The sequence below is a fragment of the Triturus cristatus genome, chromosome 3_2 (assembly GCF_964204655.1).
Source record: "Triturus cristatus chromosome 3_2, aTriCri1.1, whole genome shotgun sequence".
NCBI classification, from domain to species: Eukaryota; Metazoa; Chordata; class Amphibia; order Caudata; family Salamandridae; genus Triturus; species Triturus cristatus.
This window is the reverse complement of record NC_140584.1, coordinates 182,510,314-182,531,517: the sequence shown is the minus strand read 5'-3', so window position 1 is coordinate 182,531,517 and position 21,204 is coordinate 182,510,314. Positions and strand designations below refer to the sequence as shown.

Below are 21,204 nucleotides of genomic sequence, written 5' to 3'. Positions count from 1 at the left end.
ATATATAAGGTTAGTGCACAAGTTTATAAAAAGTGGAATGTGAAAACTCCTACCCATGCAGCTGTAACCACCCGCACACAGTAGTCAAATTCAATCTAGTGCACAAAAACAACAGGTCTACAAACCTGATGGTCTAAAGGCCTTTGAAAACCATTTATCCAGGTAAAGAACCCATTTTTTCCATACTATCACACACCTGAGATTAAATACTATCTTGCACGACTGCCCTGAGGGGGGAAGGACAGAAACATCACACAAGAAATCAAAAGCCGCAAATAAATTGGTGAGGATCAAAAAGAATAAATGCAATGTCTGCACTCGTGCAATGTATTACAAGGATGTGTGGAGGCTGATTTGCATATGGCCGTGTCTGAACTGGGGTGGCAGAGTGGGCTAAAGAACGGTGATGGATCAAACCCAGATCTTTTGACTGGGTGTGAGTGTTTGATTGGTTCTGATGCTCCGTCCATCACCACCCCCTTTTGTACCTATATATAAGGTTAGTGCACAAGTTTATTAAAAGTGGAATTTGAAAACTCATACCCATGCAGCTGTAACCACACGCACACAGTAGTCAAATTCAATCTAGTGCACAAAAACAACAGGTCTACAAACCTGATGGTCTAAAGGCCTTTGAAAACCATTTATCCAGGTAAAGAACCCATTTTTTCCATACTATCACACACCTGAGATTAAATACTATCTTGCAAGACTGCCCTGAGGGGAAAGGACAGAAACATCACACAAGAAATCAAAAGCCGCAAATAAATTGGTGAGGATCAAAAAGAATAAATGCATTGTCCGCACTCGTGCAATGTATTACAAGGATGTGTGGAGGCGAAGTGAGCTAAAGAACGATGATGGATTCATCCCAGATCTGGGGGGAGGGGGGAATGAGTGTCTGAAATGTTTCTGCACTCCTTCCATCATCTCCTGGCGTTTGCTCTTTGTTTGCCCTCAGTTGGCAGGTTATGCCCAGACGTGGGTCCCCTGCTCACTTTAACACCCCTAATCAGCCAGGCTAGCTTGAATCCAGTGGCAGAGCAAAACCAGTCCCAGGATTCTTGGTCCTAGTCTAGGAAAGACCTGGCTTGGCAGTTCAGGCTGTATTGTTCCCATGAGGAACAGGGTCAACCCTACTGAAGATGATCGCCTTGCCCCGCTTATTATATTTCTTCAGGACCCTCCCAGTGTGGGTGCCTGGAGCGAGCTTTAAGCATCTTAAGTCTTTGATAACATCCTTCTTGTGGGGCTCGGGCAGACGCAGAATAGCGCTCACGACGTTGACCCGCCCGGAAGACGAAGGGGGGTCTAGCGGTCCCAAACTTCGAGCTCTATTACTTAGCTGCACAGCTGCAGTCCTTTACGCAGGAAATAGCGAGAGTATACCGTGGTCCGGAGAGAGAGAGGGACGCTGGCACTCCTCGCCACGTATTAGCTTACATCGCCCTCCAGCAGAGGCTGGCACTTGGGGATCTGACCCAGGAGGAGCGTACGTTCCGCCTATGCTGGAACAGTTCGCAGAGACGAGCAGGAGTCAGACACCCATATGCGCCCGAAATACCACTGGGCATGGTGACAGCACTCCCTCATGGGGGTGATTGGTCGCGGCTGCAGTTGTGGGAGGAGGCGGGTCTGCAGGTGTTGGGGGACCTGTACGACGACGGCGGGCTGTCCCCGTTCCAGACTCTGCAGGATCGCTACGACCTCCCGAGACGGGATTACCTCTTGCACGCGGCGGTAGTGAGAGCCATACAGGCGCACTGGGGTGAGGGCCTAGTTGAGCACGCCACGACGCAGGCGTGCCAATACACGATGATGTCGGCTGGCACCTTCAAGGCAGTGACGTGTCTTTACTCACGGATGGTAAAGGAGACCCCTCCAGCCCCTGACCGCGTTAAAAAACAAGTGGGACCTGGACCTGCAGGCGGACATCCCTGACACCACTTGGGCGCAGCTGGTGCGCAGAGCCAGAAAAAGCACGAGAAATGCGCGGTTCCAATTGATTCATTTTTATGTGCTCCACAGGGCATACCTCACCCCAGACAAAATTAGGAAATACTTTGGAGCTGCGGAGGCTGCGTGCCCTAGGTGTAACAGAGTGGGAGCGGACCTGGTCCACATGCTGTGGGCCTGCCCAAATCTGCGGGAATACTGGGAGGGGGTCGGCGGCACGCTGAATGACGTGGCAGATAGAGACCTACAAAACGACGTGGCCGTTTGTATACTCCACTGGTTCCCGCATACGCCCAAGAATAAAATGTCCAGCAAGTTCATAGACATGGGCCTTCTCCTAGCGAAGAGAGCGGTGACGAAAGGGTGGAAGTCCAAGGCGGGTCCTACACACCGGAGATGGCTGAATGAATTCCTCAAATGGGCGGCTAGTGAGAGCACACTCAGATACCAACTAGCTCACCGAAAACCGGACGACCGGGCTCAGGCGGCGGCAATGGAATGGGAGGTGTTGGTACAGGCCCTGCGGGATAGCCTAGTCAGCGAGGAGGAAGATGAGAACTCCGAAGACGCAGCAGACGTAGTCGTGCCACTGGCTCCCCTGCCAAACACACACGATTAGGGATTACCGGATTTTTCCTGCTACCCACCACACAAGCTATTTGTTCCTGACTAGGCGCAATGGGGGGGGGGCACTAGGGAGGGGTGGGCTGAGGGAGAGTTTACCAGTTTAAGGTTTTCTGGAAGTAGATTGTAAGGTCTGTGCGTATCTGAGGGAGCAGGGGGACAGTGATCAAAAGCGGGCAGCGGGTCTCCCCATCGGAAGTTGGTTCCTGACAGTGTTGTATCAATGTGCCATATGTCTATGTGACGCCGCCCGGCCTCCGGGATGTGGGCAGTACGGCTGTGTATGCTGCACAGATTAACGGCTAAGGGGAGGACGGGAAACCTGCATTACTCACATGCATCCCGATTACTGTACGTTGTACTTGGTCCTGCAATAAAAATGGTTTGACAAAAAAAAAAAAATGAGGAACAGGGTCAAGACGGATTTGCACATGGCTGGTTCTAAACTAGGGTGGTGTGGTGAGCTAAAGAACGATGGATTCAACTCAGATCTGTGACTGGGGAACATGCCCAGACGTTTTAGGAACCCCCCCCCCCCCCCCCCCCTTTGACTATTACCATGAAAATTTCCAGGAAGAAGCCATGCAGCACAAGACTTTTTTTTGGGAAAGTTCAGTGAAGATTTGTCAAGACCCCAAAAGACGCCAAAATTATAAGGAAACCAAAAAAAATGCTCATCCTATGGAGACATGATCCTAACTAGAACTACTGATGGGACGACACGACACACACACACACAAAATGAAGGGATAACTGCATCTTTTTTTTCTTCAGTTTTTTGTTTCATTTTACATAAAGCAGGATGTGCAGTCTTGCATGTACCATTAGCAACATGTCTAAGTCGTGCCCAAGCACACAAACTAAGGAAAACTCACTTCTAAGCAACATTTATCTGAAAGATAAAAAGCATATTTAGGGCTGATATATTGCAATGGTACAATAACTGACCAAAATTCAAGAGCATACCATTTTCATCAACATTAGATGAATCTTTTCTCTTTTTCTTTTTTTTCTTTGGCTGGCTTTCTTTGGAAAGATCTATGTCCTCCATATTGTTTACCGGCACACCAGCCTCCACTTCTTTGCCATTTTGTGATGTATTCTCAGTTTCTTCATCAGATTTAACTTCATCTTCTGCTGCGCCATTAGTTATGGTATTCTCTAAAATACAATAGATGTGGCAGAACACAGTGATCAATTCAACGCAAACAGTTCATCCAAACATAAAATGAGCATGCAGTCTTCGGTACAAACAAAGCAAGGCAATTCCATATTAATGCACCCACATCTATACAATTACTACTATAGACAAAGTGACTCCACCCTCTTGCCTGCACACAGAAAATATTTACTTCTGCTTGTTGAGATTGCAGTGAGGAATACTTATAAGGTTGGTTCATTGCCAACAATGGGCAAAAGAGCACTAAACCGGAACAGAATAGCCATCGCCTAGACACAGGGAGAGAACACGTGCCAATCAAGGCATGTACTCAAACAATTTCATAATTTTCTCAGTTGTTTCAAATTACCTTACAAATAATTATACCAAAATATTAATTGAATAATATTATGTACTTAAAATTGGACATTCAATGTCGTTGCACAATCTTCTACTGGAGAAAACTCCCTCTGCCAAGGTGGGTAGTAAAATATGTGCATTTAATGTGCATGTATTGTTTTCGCTCCATACTCAATCGGCACAACCTAAACCAGTAAGCTGTATGGTCAAAAAGGACATCTCTTTTGAGCGAGGTCATTAGCTTAACTTCGGTATGACACTGTAAGCAGGATCCAAGTGTCCCATTCCTGATGTACCTGGTATTAACAGCGGAGGATGCATGTTCTTGAAAAATACAAAAGTGTTTTCAGAAAGAAGTTGCACATTTTGAAAGGATTCTTACATGAACCCAAATTGAAGAGTCTACCATTAAGTAAAGCACAAACTTGAGAATGTACTGTTGAGTGTCCACAAATAAGTAACTAGTAAGCTAAAACGCACTGCAAAGTCGTAACAGAGGCAGTTCAATGATCCGAATAAGATTCTCTCTTATTACTATGTGAAGAAACTCTGGCAAGTTAAAGTTGTGTGCAGAACTGAGATGCCTTTATAAACCTTTTTTGTTTGACTGTCATCCTTTGACAAAAATTCTAATTGTTTGTAGTAATAGGAGATGCTAAAATATTCTCTATGCTGAATTCCCAAGCTGAGTATCAGACAAAACTGACAAATCGTTGCCTTCTGACCGAATTACTCAGGAAGGAACTATTTGCGCGTCTTTTTGTGTGGCGGCAGCTGCCTATGAGATTCAGAGGGTTATGGATACTCCTTTTATACACAGAAGAGTTAACATTTTCCAAGAAGGCATACTTGTTTTGCAAACACCTTGGAAGAACATTACTGGGCTTACTAAGGTCTTATGTTGTTAGGACCCTCCAAATGGGCAAGTGCAAATGTTTGTGAGGAGATTGAATAACAGGGAGAAATATAAAGAGGTTGGAAATTAAACTCAAATATCATTAGCTTACACTAATCAGTTCAGACAGCTTTATTCGATCTTTATAAACAGACCATAAAAGCACAGCAGTACATATAAAATTTCCGCACCAATAAATATATATGAAGTTAAAATAAGCATTAAACAAATTTGCTGTGGACCAAATAAATCATTAAAAACATTTAATAAGTAGAACTACACAGTGCTACTCGGGTGTAGACCCTCCTTTTTCCTCATCTTAGAACAGGTCCATAAAAATGAGGCAACACAGAAGCAAACAAAAGGGTCCGATAATGCCTTAAGGAAATACATGGCGACCCGGAATTGCCTAAAATTTTGGCGCCTCAAAATTGGAAGTATAAATATTTCTTTCCTCAAAGTAATTTTTACAGAATAAAAAGACGTGCAAGTCCGTCTGTGCAGCATAATTATTACAGGGGCAGGGAGCGAGATCTGATAGTCAGTATGTGTTTTGTGGGTAACCCAGGAGTAATGGTATCATATTCAGTCAGAAGCACAATAAAATAAATCTATGCTGCGCGTTAGTAATGCATGATCAATAATGAAAACCTTCTCCTGGTATTGGCGGTACCTGAACGTAAGCAATGGAAGAACGAAGGGCACGATTTTTGTCCTTTATCACGGAATTTGTTCTTTTTGTATACAAATCCGTTAACCATGTCTTTGTGACCTTTTTTTATAAATCTGGGTCCTGGACCTTACACCATTCAAAAAGTTACCATTCAAAAAGTTACATACGTCAAACAATAGAGAAGTTGTCATCATTCCTCAGTATCTGATTATTATACACACAAGTCGGAGAGTATAATTTAATAAAAATAAAATACAAAAACACTATAATAATGACTGGTATATGTAGACTCAGAATCTAAACATGGCTTTTGAATGTTAAATGGGAAATAACTCAATGCATCTATTGTCAAGGTTAATAACAGTGGTGGCAGGCTTTGTGCAGTTTTTACTCACAAGGTGCAGAATGGAAAGAGCAAAGAAGGTAGAGCTGCATTTGCTTCAAGGGTTTTGCAGGCATCGAAGGATTGGTAATACACAAATGAAAGTGATGCGCTTGGATGAATGTGTGGCGTGAAACATTTCAAAATTTAAAAATGTTTCTATTTAATTTATTTTGGGCAGACAATTATTGGACTGATTAAGTATAAACATTGCATGTTAGGGTATATGTTGGAAATAAACTAGGATTGAGAATTATGGTATTGCGTTGGGTAATGATGCCTTCAATTTAGTTCATGAAGAACTTAGTAAACACGATTGGCTTTTGGTCATGGAACCAGATAACATTTTGGTACAGGTCATGAAATGTGCTACCAAGCATAGGCATAAGTAAACAACCACTGTCAAAGCCAATAGGTCTTGCCTAAGGAATTGGTATTGGCCATGCCAATAAGTTTCAGCCACTAGCATTGCTGCTGTTCAGTATGGTTAAATTTTAGTGGGCAAAGGAGAGTGGCATGGAGTGGAGTTTTTTTGAGTGGCATGAAATGAGCAGAGTGCTGTACAGTGGAAGGCTTAGAGTAGAGTCCACTGGCATAGTGTGTCGTGGTGTAGAGAAGAGTGGAGTGGTGAAGAGCAGTGTGGAGTGGCATAGAAGGTGTTGTGTTAAGGGGTGTAGATTGGCATAGAGTGCAGCAGTGGAGGAGAGTGGAATGACAGAGTGGTGTAGTGTTGTGGAGAAGATTCGTTGGTGTAGTGTTGTGGAGAAGATTAGTTGGCATAGTGTTGTGGCGTTTACTGTCCCATGGCTTTCAGTACAGTGGCGTTTAGTGCATTGGCATAGAATAGAGTGATGTAGAATGCAGTAGCACAGAATAAAGTGATGTAGTGTGCAGTGGTGCGTAGTAGAGCAGTGTGGGGCAGAGTGCAGTGGCATATAGTAGAGTGCAGTGGCATAGTGTGGAGTGGTGTAGAATGGAATATGCATGATGTGGTAGCCCACTGCCATTACAGACAACACATCAATTGAAATGACCATTACATTTACACAACCATACAGTTTTACTGATAAATGTATACAGCACACAAACAAAGTGTATAAATGTAATCACCTAGTGTACTGATTTGTTTTGATCGTATTAAAATATTTGTTTCCATCACACTTCAGAATTACCAAAGAATTTGCTCCATTTGTACTTTTCTAAATCGGACAGTCTGAATGAAATATTTGCACAGTTTAGATGGATACATTTACATTTTGTTGTGTGCTAGAAAAGAAAACAACATTGTACGGCCTTCCTCAAGCCCTCCCTCCCGCCCCTGCAACCAGCATGAATGTCAAATAAATCCTCTCACTTGAAGTCAGAGGAAGAAAGGTAAACACCAAGCTTCAAGAAAGACAGAGCCTGGCATTGAGCCTCTGTCTTTGAATGCACCGCAAATGTGACAAGACAATAGCAAGATTTAAAACCTATTTACAGAACTCCAGGAATGGTGGAAGAATACAGTAAATAGAGTTTGGGCAAGGGAAAGGATGAACACAAGCTGGACAGCCTAAAACAAATAGAGCCAACAAATAGAGAGAAAGCAAGTTACAAAGCCAACAGTAAGCAATGGTTGGCATGTATTGCCAGGGATATCTAGCAAAGTTGTATAGCAGCATGGCTGCTCTGCAGCATAGCTAAAAATAATTAAAAATAAATAAATGGGACCATGATGCATTCAGCGCTGATGCATTAGCTCTGGCTGAAACGTAGTACTTTCTAAAATTAATTTAGCCACATTCCAGAGCATCCCCACGGTTGTACAGCATGGCTAAAAACATTGCTAAGCCAATAGCTCCCAAAGACCAGAACCATTGGCTCTGCAAAGGCTTAATATCTGGGGTTACAGCTGCCCGGGGCTCGTCATTTCAGAAATCACAGATGTACGGGCAGCTGTCATTTAAGTTGAATGGGTGACCAAGCATAGGAATAGGATTTGGCAGGAGTCATATTTGGATTTCTCATCCCTGCCCCCAGAGGTCAATTATTAAGACCAGTTGGGGACGCCTTTGTTATTTTGTAAAGCGGTTGGTGCAAATTCTCAGGCATCCCTAATTATTGCCCGCATAAGTTATTGGATGTTGACATGCTGATTAATTTTATGTCTGACGAGGATGCATAAGAGTAAGCTCTTCGCCCTTGGTCACACTTCTTCAGGGCTTGGTGGAGTACGTTGTTCTCTCTCGCTTATTGAACTACTAGGGTGGTCAATAGGCTTTTTTGTCCTGAGGAAGACCCTATTTGATGTAATTACACACACATGTATCCACAGGGTAGAAGCGTCTACGTGAAAGTCTCATGTCTAGGCTCACTATAACTAGGAATTAAATAGACCGTGCATGTTATAGTGAAAGACCAGAGAATTTATGTTATTGTCTTTTGTTTGAATCTTTTCTGGGCCAGCCAGGTCATTCTCTGCTACGGCCGCAATCCACTTGGGGTGTTGCGTCATCAGACGGCCCCCAGTCACAGCGAGCAGGACACCGGAACTAGCACGGCAATCACTGTGTCAGCAGTTATTAACCGCAGGTGATCGATTAATTCATGACTCGCTCTCCAGGCAGGAGATAGCGTGGGCGCTGGATCTGGCCTTTGATTGCTTGCAGCCAGCTGTAATTAGACACACAGATGACACAGTTTTGTTAAATTGGCGATTGGAGCATGCCTATATAAACGCAAGGTTTCCTCCACTCTGATATCATCAGGGAAGAGGAGTAGACCTCTTTAGGTGGACAGCGAGGGACACACCTTGACGCAGTAATAGTATGAGTGGGAGTGTGGATGAAGAAAATGGCATATCTAACACGGAATGCACATTTTTTCATTAAAAAAAAAAGGTTATTACCTCTAGTTTTAATAATCTAGCTTCGTTAGAGTGCGACTACATGGGTCCCTTTACCCTTCTCCCATAGGGCAATTAGGACCCTATATTGGGGTAAGATTGTGAGCTGGTCTCACAACTCATGAATAACTAATTCTTTTGATATTTATGCTCCACATTTGCAGCGTCACGTGAATTCACACTCACATGCAATTTTGCATATGCATGATGTTTCCTATCCCTTATCTAAAAAACTGCATCTATTTTAACAAGAAAAACGTATGTTTATTTTACAGGTATAAAAGAACACCAGTTTTAGTTAGAGGATGGCACAGGTCACCCTAACAGTGGTAATATCTGGCACCAATGGGTAATATAGGAGCCTGAATTCCATCCTGATGAATGCCGCGGACCCACCTGGGCCATCGGCAGAAAACATGTTGATGACACGGATGGTGATGGGATAATAGTTCTCCTAATCCCCACATTCTGGTTTTCAACACCAAGTGATACCCTGCAATTAAACGTAATTTGGGGTAACATATTGGTTTTTAGATAACTATTGCACGGGCCCCCACTTAAGATTATTAGAAGTGCCTCCCTGTCTCCAGGTGTGAGCCCGCTCTCTACCAAACCTGGGTTTTAGAGAGCAAGGACTGCCTATGATGAAGAATGACACCTGGTGGTGTGTGAGGACAGTCCTTAACTTTTTTGAGATGCCCAGCACTCTATCTTAGTGCTTTGTAGGGATACGGTGACATTATATAAAGTGACCAATATTACAGTGTAGCTTCTATTGTGTGTACAATTATGTATCACCAGCATTCATTTTTGTATGAAAATGCTGCATTTGTTAATCCTGGAAATAGGAGGCGAGGACTGATTTGGAGAGGACAGACCATTAATACACCAAATACAGCTCCAGAGGCCACAAGATTGGCAGACATCAAGGATCTCATCACCTTCCTGTTCTCAATTAACCCCTTTTCTCCTTATCTGCATAATCATTCATAAATCAATCTTGCCAGTCTCTCCCATTTGACCTCACCACTTACTACTCCTCAGAAAACTGCTGTGTACAACTAAGCTGATTCTTCCATCCCTTGTTTTCTTAAAAAAAACACTAATTCTTTGTGTTAAATCTGCACACATACTGTCTCTCCTCCAAAAATGAACCCTTTCCAATCAGGTTTCACAGAACACTGATGCACAGAAATTGCACTCTCACTTATGTCACGTCAAAAGTCATAACCACCCATCCTCATCTACCTCTATGCAGCATTTGACACCAGCGATCCAAAACTGTTCATATCACTTGCTATACTGTAGATCTGTGAATCTTAACCTGTGGGCTGAGGACCCCAGGGGGTCTGCGACTACCAAAATTAAATACATTTAAAATTAATAAATTACAAATAATAAAGTATATACAAATAAAGAAGCAACATTGAAAAGTTGATATTTGGTTGTGAATTAAACAAAATATTTAAATATATTTATTTATTTAGAGTATTCTTTATTTTTGAGCATTATTTGAGAGTCAAATTAGACATTTCTTATGCTATGGGGTCTGCTTTTAAAAATTACTCCGTGAGAGTGCCCTGATTCCAGTTAAGATTCAGTGGGGGTCCAAGGCAGTCAAAAGGGCAAGAACACCTGCAGAAGATGACCGTTTCACATTATCACTCTACATACCCTATCATTGTAACCATTGCTACTATGTTTTCAGTTACAACCTGCCTATGACCCCTTTACAATGAATGACACATAAAAACACTGTGCTCGTTCTGCTAGTTACCATTTTTAAGTGGGTGGTGTACACAATTTCATCTCTCGCTTAGCACTTCCAATCACGAATTTCTGACTGTCCAAAGTCAATCTAACACTGGATCACTCACAGCTTTCTCACGCTGAACTCTAAAAATGTAAATAGTTAATTTTTCTAGCTCCACTGTCCATTACCATTGGTTTCTACCTCCCAGCAACCCCACCGACCAAAAGTCTGCAATCCCCCCCTCAGCTGGAAACCTAACCCACCACAAATTTCAATCGTAACTTGCAGTTAGTCATTCATGTTTACCACACCTACTGTGGCTAGGTCCCATACGCAAATCACAAGAAAAATCCATATCACCTCGGTTTCACACCAGGAAAGACGTTCAACCAAAATAGAAGCAAATGTGATTACTGTAACTAACCCCTAGCTGGTTTATCACGACCCTAAAAAATACTATAAAGTTTGGCACAATAACCAATACATTTCTCATGCACCCAGTATCTCCTGCTGACAAGGAGCCTGACTAAATGCCAAAAACAAACAATCTTAAAAAGGAGTACATAGCTAGTGCATAGTGCGTGGCACAAGGAACATCTAGATATTTTAACCATGGAATGAAGCAGTGTGACTCGCATTGGCATAAAGATAGTGCCATGGCTAATTCCGTCCAACAGTTGCAATTGTGAAGCTTGCATGCCAATGTTTACTAAAGTGGAGCATTGTGATACTGGCATTTAATTAAGTACCTAGTGGTGACAATGCAACATTAGCATGTAGAAACTAACAAACCAGACTACACTGTATTTATTAAGGATTGATATTAAGCTTGTACATAAAGTATCTTTCAGTTAGCAGCAGCATGAACCATGTGAGTACCACCCTGATATTACCGACAGAAGCACAACATTTTGCGGCTCTCTGTTATATAATGGAAACACCCTAAAATATACAGACAAACTGCACCATATAATAAAAGTGCAATTTTAATCATAATATATTTTCTGGCACACTGATCCACGTAGTTGATTAAGTAGCACAATTACAACAATTCGCATTCTATCTATTTTCACAGTACTTGAAACTGTCACTTCTGCTGTGAAATGCATTACAAATGATATTTGTTTTCAGTAAGTGGCCCAAGTTAAAAGTCACTGCTTCAGTCATGTTGATCAATTATTTCCTGTGTATTTTCAGTTTCTACTGGGTGCACTGTGTACAATATAACTTGCTGATGCAAAAGAAAAAATGCTTCTTGAATATTAAAATTCACATGCTACCATTCAGAGAGGCTTGTGAAATCTACGTTTTTGAATGATTTTTAATGTCACCAATTTTTCAAAATATTTCCTGGACATGGAGGGTAAGCCCGTCACAGAAACGTTTTGGGTGAGCAGGTCTTGTTTGTAATGCTATCCTCCTGTCACTCCTTCCCGCCTCTCGATCCTCATTTCTCTACTCCCCTTGTCAGACCAATTTTCCTGACTCTTAGCACTTAAAACCTGCCCACCATATTTCCTCTATTATAACTCCTCTAGATCTCCCCTTGTAGGGTATCCCCATTTTCTCTCCTACCTCTTACCTTATTTTCCCAACACCATCTTCCAACTTTAAAATGCTCTCCGTGCCCTCCAGCTTTCCTTAACTGGTTCTGCCTTTCCTTGTACTTACATACTCCCTCGTGGAAACACTTCCAACCTAGGAGGTGGGTGTACCACTGCTCTGGCCTGAAATCGGGTTCTCAAGACTGTTGAAGCAAAAATTGAGCTGAACTTTTTGAGTGGCATCTGCTCAGCTTGGCACCCCAATTCTCACATTGTTCTCCAGTCATCCAACCATGACTCTCCGTAGCAAAGGAAGTGCTGGTCAGGGCAAATAAATGTTTGCATTTTTTCATTACCCCCTATATGGGCGAGAGGATGGTTCCAAGAGACTGACCATCTGTGCACACACTAAAACAGTTGTAATGGGCACATACATCCTGGTTCCCATCGTTTTGAAAGGTGTCTATCGAAAGGTAAATTAACAGCCTACAGAAGGCCGACCTAATGATGATATAATGGGTATTTGCAGCTGTGCCTGACAACAGATAATGGGCGTAACTTAGGCCCATTCGCTGTTGTGTCACAGTTGTGAATGCCCATTGTACTGACAGTGCTCGTAGGTGGATTATTACTGGAACTGCCCCTTTGAGAGGAGACGCTGAAGCTAGGCCCCTTGTCGCTGGCTGCATACTCGCCTCTCTCACCTCACCAGGCATTGCACTCGAGGACACTCAGTCATGGGACCATCACCCTGATTATGCCCACAAGGTCTCAGTCTCGAGGAGAGAGTGGCAATAGCCCTGCTCGTCTTCAGTTACCTTGCAGACTTCACCCTTGAGGAAGTGCTAGCACAAGGAACTGAACCAAAGTATGTACACTTCCAACTTTCCCTGAAGGCACGAGACTGTTCACCTGTCTGTGGTCTTTGCAGACCTCCACATGAAGGATGATTGGCACTAACCCATGTCCTTCTGTATGCCCACATACAACTCAGGTTTAGGACTCTTGAAAAGTGTTGAGGCTTTGTCTAAGGGTGTGCCCCTCTCCCTGCTGTATGTTCCATGAGTAAAGGACTACACTGTCCCTGAACCACTGAAAGAACTTTCTTTTTGAGTCCAAGGAGAGATTTCCACATTATGTTTGTCTTTACTTTCCAGTTCTGAGCGAAAGGGCCTGTATCTCAAAGATAGAGTATTTGGTGGATTGTCTGTAGGAAAGACTATCAAGCTTCCAAGAAGCTAGCACATCAGCGAACTTCTTCTATCTGAAATGCTCCTCCTGTAATAAAATGATATCTAAAAAGAATTCTGCTGCTCCTGCGAGTTGGGTCAGCGCTATATCCGATACATCACAACACGTGGGGTGGGTGGACTGTGTAGTGTCCTGCGGGACACGTTCTAGTGCCCCACAGGAAGCTGTACTTCCAGCCACTCCACTGAGGGCTGGCAACACATACGCCCCCACACCTATCCATCACGGGTGTCACGAGTGACGTGACCCCGCTAATAAAAGGGCCCGGGTTCACGTTCTCGTGGCCAGTTATCTAACTATCTCGCCTGGTGTCTGTGTCTACCATTCACGTAATGTGGGCCAGATGTTCAACACTACACTGGCGACGAGGCGGGTCGCTGACCCTGCATGCCTAATGGCCTGCCCTTCATCGATTCGCGTGCGGGAGGGAGGAGAGGTGCCTAGCAAGCGGCACCCCTGGCGCGCTCTTTCATGCCACCCTTGACTGAAGCAAGGAATGTGCCCCTCATGTCACCCAGGAAGCCCCAAGAGGATCGGCGTCGCCTGCATAGTGAGACACACGTGCCCATTGCCAACATGCCAGCAGCAGCCCCGCTGCTGAGGGAGGAAAACACTGTATGCTTGGATCGGAATCACGAGGAAGTCAAGGGAGGCGCCCGGAGACACCCACACACTGCTGACGCTACAGCCCCGGTGCCGGACTGCCCAACAGATGAGGTCAGTTGAACTCTCTGTACGCACCGAAACGCCCGCAGGCTGTCTCGCCCGCCGTGTCCGCACGGAGAGTAAACAGTGCAGGGACTGCTGCCAGCAACCGCCTGAGTCCCAAGCGAGTGCCAAACCCCCTGCAACACTGGAAACAGGCCCGTATCTGCACCCAGGCAGACGCCTCCACAGTCCGGCCTCCTCCACAGTCATGCAGTCCTGTGAGCCCCTAAACGGGCAGCGCTCAAAACTCCACCCTGCTCTAGCCTACGGTGCAGCCGGAGGCACTGGACCGTGCACACCGACGGCTTCCCAGCGTGAAGGTGCCACAGACGGAAAAGGCATCAATGTAGCGGAAGGCCCAGCGCCGTATGCTTCTGCCGCGCTTCAACGACCGTGAGTAAGGAGGAGGTCGCAGCAGCTTGCAAAGGGGAGAACCTGCAGGTAACGCCATCTAGCAGCCATCTGCCTGCGCTACACCGTGAGCTCATCCATAAGCAAAAGCACAAACAGCAGCAAGCTGCTCTGCCGGCCAGTATGACCAACGGAGCCGCACCGCCACCCTAAGTCAACCGCTCCTGGGAAAACCCCAATGCCGGCTCAGAGAAGCAAGCAAGTTCGCCCACCGCACCTTGCCCAGTCTGACATGCTCCATAAGAGGCAAGGAAGAGACAATCCCCAGCAAAGGCAACCCCATGACTGACCGCCTCGGCACCTGCAGCACCACTAGAGGGATGCCCCCCCCTCATGCACAGGTCAAGCCCAGGAGGATCACAATTAGCGCTGCAAGATCCTCCAGCTCAAGCATAGAACTTTCCACAAGGAGATTGCTACAGTGCCACCTGCTGGCCAGTGAGAGGTTCTGCACGCAAAATAAAGAAAATAAACGGCTGTCCCGCGCTGTCAGAATCCTTTCAGCAGGCTGCCCCCCCACCTACCTGGAGAAAAGAAAGAGAGCCCCTACCTCGCCACTGGCAGGTCACCACAGGAACTACCGCCACACCCACATCCATAAGCACCTGGAGTGAACTCAGCGTGCAACAGGAGAAAGGCTGTCAGTGCCCCAGTGAACAGGACCTGTGCCATCTAGTAGCCACACACAGCACACCAAGACCTCTACCCTCTATGGTGCCTGCGAACTGGGCGTTGCAGCTGTACATGGGAATCCCAGAAAACGACAACAGCGCCACCTGGCGGCTCCCCAGAAGTAACGCGTTGTAGAAAAGACGTACTGCCTGGCCAGAGCAGGCAGCCAGCTGTAAGTCGCGACCGTCAGCCCAAGCAGCACTATCGACCAGAGGAGAGGCCCTGACACCCCACCACCCTGCCAGAAGCAGCAGGACCAGCAAAAGGAGTTTGCGAAGGGAGCCTAGCAAGAGGATCCACATGGGCGCATCCCAAGAGCGATCCAACACGAACTGCCCACCGCGACCGATTGCTGCAGAACTGCGACAAGCGTAGCTGCACGGCACCCTACAGACCAGCAGTGCACAACCAGCAACGGCAGCCAACAGATTCAAGAGGACACACCGCCACCACGTGGAAGACGGCCTGCTCACGCCCAGTGGCTGTGACGGACTGCCCCAGGCATGGCAAGATGCGCCATTAGAGAAGAATGATCACAGAGTGGCCCTCTGCACACCGCAGGTGAGGACAGCCAGGACGCCTGTGAAGACAGCAAAGCCCCCAGGCAGCTGCCACACTCAAGAGTCCCTAAGGTGCCCCAAGCTGCGCTCGCGCAAACCAGCACCCTACAGGCAAGAGCACTGCCTGCCACCTCTGCAAAATACAGGGAGAGACTGAAAAACCCCGCAAGGAGCTGCAAGAAACTCAGAGCTACACACGGACAGCCACCACTAGCAAGAATGGACTATTAGCTAAGACAGCGACGTCTCAAGGAAAGCTGCCCCCAGCAACAGCGCAAGAAAGACTGGTGTAGAGCACGCACCACACATGGCTGCCCAACGCCACTGCCAGTGAAGAGGTTGCATCACCCGCCCCTACTGGTGAACAGGCACAACCACCAACCACACCCCAAGTGCCAGAAGAAAGCGTCCAAGAACGAGACACCTGCAAAAAGAAGCATGGCTGAACGCAGGTAGGAGAGCACCCATGTCTCCACCGCCCCAGCGAAGCCCCGCAGTAGGCAGAAGACAACACAGAGTGTCCTCCCTCAGACTGCCTCCAGATGGAGTCGGCAGTGACCCACGACAGGCAAGAGACACGTCGCACACTCCACGTGGCAGACCGCCACAGCAACATGCGCTCGAACAACCAGCGACACGCAACCAAACGCTATGTTGCCCAGTAAGCAAGGAGCGCTCCGGAGCGAAGGCAGAAGCCGGCGCCACAACAGCGCCGCCTCGAGGTCCAAGCGCAATGCCCTCGAAGAAAGAAGAGAGTGACAGCCCTGTCACCCTGAAAACAGGAGGAACACAGGTGGGCTGAATAGACCAATAAAGGGAGAAGACCGAGGACTCACAGCAAGCCAAGAGCACACCCTGACACACCAGACAGCCACCAAGGCGGACCTACGTTCCTGGAAACAGCCTCATGGGTGAACCGAACATAAGCCGCAGCAAGCTCCAACCGCGCCTCATCCTAACGCTCCCCCAGGCGACCATCCATCCCCGAGCGTCTGCAGTCTAAGTCAAGCGGCATCCCTGCTCCTGTCCGCAGATGCCACGGGTGAAGATCTGCACCGAGTGTCTATCCTCACATCGCCTCAAGTGAACCCAAGCCAGGCAAGAGAGGACCCCCTACATGTCAAGCCGCCACAGACACTCCACCTCAGCAAGGCGGAGGCACATGGTTGCCAAGTCCCTCCTGACATCCAACTCTCCCACCTGTCATCCAGAGTCACCACATGGCTGCAACCGCCATCATGCCAGCCATCAGCACCGGCGTCAAGCAACACCACTCCCAGAATATCGGTGGACTGGAGTCCTGCACCGTCGCCACACCAGCCGACAAAAGAACCAGAAGCTACCTGTGAACCTGGCCTACACCTGAACCGCGGCAGCGAGAGCAAGTCTCGACCAAGACTCATACGCCCTAGAGGGTTGTGCGTGCGACCATTGCAGCCCTCTGCAGTCCTGCAGCAACCCCGACAACAGGCCTACCCAGGCGGAAGATTGAAGGGAGACTGTGCCCCACCAACAGGTCATTGGCTGTAGCCAAAAGGTTCCACAGAGACAAATGATCAGACAACGCTTCCAAGAACTCCCACCTGGGACTCCATTCATATTCATGATGCAACCCACTACAAAGAACTGTTCGCACTCACCACAGACCATCACCGACAGCGAGATGAGAGCCACGCAAGTTATGTCACCAGTGAACTGACGTTATGCAGCGGGCATCTCCAAGCCAGCGATCGTGTCCTGAACCCCTCAGTTTAAACTACGGGTGCCCGCCGAGAAAGTCAAAGTCACCAGCTCCTGTCTGACGTCGTCCTGACACCTGACTCAGAAGACTGATGGACCCTGTGGTATTCAGTTAACTGTTTGTTTTTGTCCCCACAGGTTGGACTAACGTTTTGTTTGTTCCTCAATAAAATAGGGGAGGAATGTAGTGTCCTGCGGGACACATTCTAGTGCCCCGCAGGAAGCTGTACTTCCAGCCACTCCCCTGAGTGGCTGGACACACATGCACCCCCACACCCATCCATCACAGGTGTCACGAGTGACGTGGCCCCGCTAATAAAGGGGCCCAGGTGCACGTGGCCAGTTATCTAACTATCTAGCCTGGTGTCTACCATTCACGTAATGTGGGCCGGAGGCCAAACACTACAGACTGATTGGGGCTGCACACTACAAGTCAGTGACTTGCAGTGTCAACAATGATTTCTGCGGGAGATACAGTGCCTGCATTATCTATTTTACTGTGTTTAGATTTAGGACACACAATTCTCTGCAAAAGATGCATTAACATTTTGAACTATGCTACCATGATCACAATATGTGACCGAGTCCCTGATGGGTTGTAAACAAATACCCTGGGTGTTAACTCTATACTGTTGTCGGAGACTACTAGAAACTGTTGCATTTACACGAAACACTGTACAGATCGAGTTACATCACAGTTTTCTGAATAGCGCACATAGCCAATGCCTGGGCTTCTTGGCACTGCTGGGTGTATCGAAGAGAGCATGGTGGGCGACGACGTGGTTCCAAAAGTGATTAGAGTGAGATAGGTCACAGCAAGAAACACAGCAAGAAACACAAATACTTTTCTGAGTTTATTTTTGTTATTGATCTGCTCCTGCTTCGGCTCTTACATCTCTAGTTGTCATCTCTATTTAAGCCACCTACAAATACGCCTCACTCTTCTTCGGCCTATCACATTTACTGCCTCTCAAAAGTTCATGCTCATGACACTCTTCTTATTGTCCATCTCTGATGCATCCGATCACCCTATATAGTCTCCCACTTATGGCCACGTCTCATCATACGCACCTATCTCCCAAATCACGCCGCCGTTTAACTTAAAAGCTTTTCCTTACCCTCAACTTCCTGCTTCCTTCGCAAAGCTAAATTTCTCTGCTTCAGCTTCTCACTCCGCTTTGTGATCCTCCTACGGAGTAACTTCATCTGAAGGTCCGCCATCCTTTCTCGACCGGAGTTGTGCACATGTGGGTGAACCGGAAGTGAATCTTAGTGCCCTGATTGGCTTGACACCATTGAGCTATAAAAATAGAGGAAAATCGAACAGATCACGTGGGCTGCAACCGCAACTGTATGTCCGCCATCTTGAAACTATGTAGAAATGTTCCTCTATAGTCTATACAGCTGTAGCCAAACTTATTCTACTAAGTCCTCGATGAGTTTGTAAAAAATATTTACTTGCGCAGACTCTGTACTCACTATTTAAACTACTAGATTATTTAAATTTTAATTTTGGTAGAAGAAAATTAAATTTTCGATGTTAATGTTTAGTAGCTTCACCCGTCTATATTTAAAAAATAAATATTTTTTAGGTGTACTTTAGTTGAGTTTCCGCTAGAAATTGAAAAATGTGACAGTATTTCAAGATTTGCAGGCACCCTTCCCTGTTCAGTGCTAGATTATTGTAGGTCAGTTCTTTTTCCCTGTTTTAGTTTTACCGTCCATCCGAAAACGTCAGTTTCGATAGTTGCCCAGAATTTAAGTACCAATGCTAGATGATGTAGGCGTATGGAGAGAGTATCGTCATCCGATTACGACCATTGTGTTAGATGTTATGAATTTTGGAGCGTTATATTCACTGATTATCTAGCGTGTATATACGTTTTAATGTTTGTGCAGTATACCCGGGAAGACCCACCGCTTGCTGCCACAGTCAGCTCACAGACAGTGTGAAAAGCAGGTCAGTGATCTAATTTTTTGGCAAGACCGGGGGCTCCTATTATGCTTCTCTCATTTTGCGTGTACGACAAACTAGCAGTCAAGAGACATTGAAAAAAACTACAGTTCCCATGAGGCGTAGTAAAAATAAGAGAATGGGAGGCAGATAGTAGGATGATATGTGTAGGGTCTTAGGCCCATATCCTGCCATAAAGATGACACGGACACATAGTTGGGGTACTTAGCAATTGCGCACCAGCCCCCTTTTATTTGCAGGGTCACCTGACCTGTGATGCCTGTAATGGATGGGTGTGGGGCGAGCGTAGAAGCCAGCCCTCAGGAAGTAAGGACACTGTATTTTTGGAACTCTAGAATGTGTCCAGCAGGACACTGCACCCCTCCCAAATTTTATTGGAAAATAAACAAACAAGTTCGATTTGTGGGAGTAAATTACAAAAAAACACCACTGAGTCTCTAGGCTGTCCACAGAACTCTACAGGATCGGCAAACAAATAAATCTGGGTGCACCCGGCATCCTGGTAAGCATACGTAGTTTCACCAGATGACTCTGGGCACGAATGAGATGAGGATGGAGTCTGGATCGCTCAACCACATGTCCATGGGCTTACAGTCCATATCAGAGGCGCAACTAGAGACACATTTCGGGGGGGGGGTGGGGGGGACTGATGCAGTTCAGAACGCAAAATCTCCTCTTGCTTCCACGGACGGAATGATTCCACAGTCACAAGCACATACATACATCATACACTGGTGGGGCCCATAACACCTACATTCATTCTCATCAATCTATCCGTGCCTACAGAGGAGAGAGCTTCTATTTATCTTCCGAACTGCAGCTTTATTTCCTTTGGATGGAGGAAACCACATCTATTTAATTTACCTTAACAATTCCTCCATCCGGAGGTCAATTGGATCATTTAGTTGAACTAGAGATTTGATGACAAAACACTTCAACTAAATAAACATTTCAAGAAATAACCACCCGACACAGTTCTTCAAACAATACATTTTCTTTATCTAATTAAATTGCAGGTTAAAATCCTAACAAATGCAATAGAATCTTGTGTCATAATTACCTATTCCGGCTAATTGTCGTTTTCTAAGTCAGTATCTGGTCCACAGAAATCATCAAAGAGTCTAGCGTCCCGTCCTCTGCTGTCAGCGTAGTGAATAGCATCAATCAGGGTGCGTCTCAAGCTCGTTGGGTGGTAACCTAATTTTCCCTCTCTGGAATACTAATATTTATACTGAAATTTTACATATAATAGAAACATTTCATAATTTCGAGGTTTTTCATTGGCTGAATTCAGCCCCGTCCCAAGATTTTAAGCAACAATTTAATAGTTCACATACGGATGATGTATTAAACTAGGCGTATGGGAAAATCGTTCCCAGGTCAGGAAAGTATCAGTCTATTGTGGAAAGGTGGCTTTTGGTTCCCACTTCGCAGCATTTTCATCCGTGTTCAGGGAAATTGGCATCTCGCCCAGAGTAGTCTTCATGGACCTGGTTCAGGGGTTCAAGGAGAGGTTGCTACGTAGTCAGTGCAGACGCCTTCCTCTGCTGTCAATTGCATGAAGTCATGTACTTTAGTGTGGATTCAGTTGGCGGCCATCTTTTAGCAGGCCGAAATAGACAATTTAAGGTAAAGAAACACAAAACGTAATTAATAC

At 45.9% G+C, this 21,204-nt stretch overlaps 1 protein-coding gene across 1 annotated transcript in view; it reads right to left on the bottom strand.

The window, feature by feature from the left end:
- DDX18 (DEAD-box helicase 18) overlaps positions 1-18,851 on the bottom strand; it is an 89,067-nt gene extending 70,216 nt beyond the window's left edge. Inside the window, exons 1-2 of the mRNA XM_085647460.1 lie at positions 18,691-18,851; positions 3,547-3,741 (exon numbers count right to left, since the gene is read on the bottom strand). Coding sequence (XP_085503586.1) covers positions 3,547-3,741; positions 18,691-18,793 — 298 coding nt within the window. The 5' untranslated portion in view covers positions 18,794-18,851. The remainder of the gene's footprint in view (positions 1-3,546; positions 3,742-18,690) is intronic.
- Between the last annotated feature and the right edge of the window lie 2,353 nt (positions 18,852-21,204).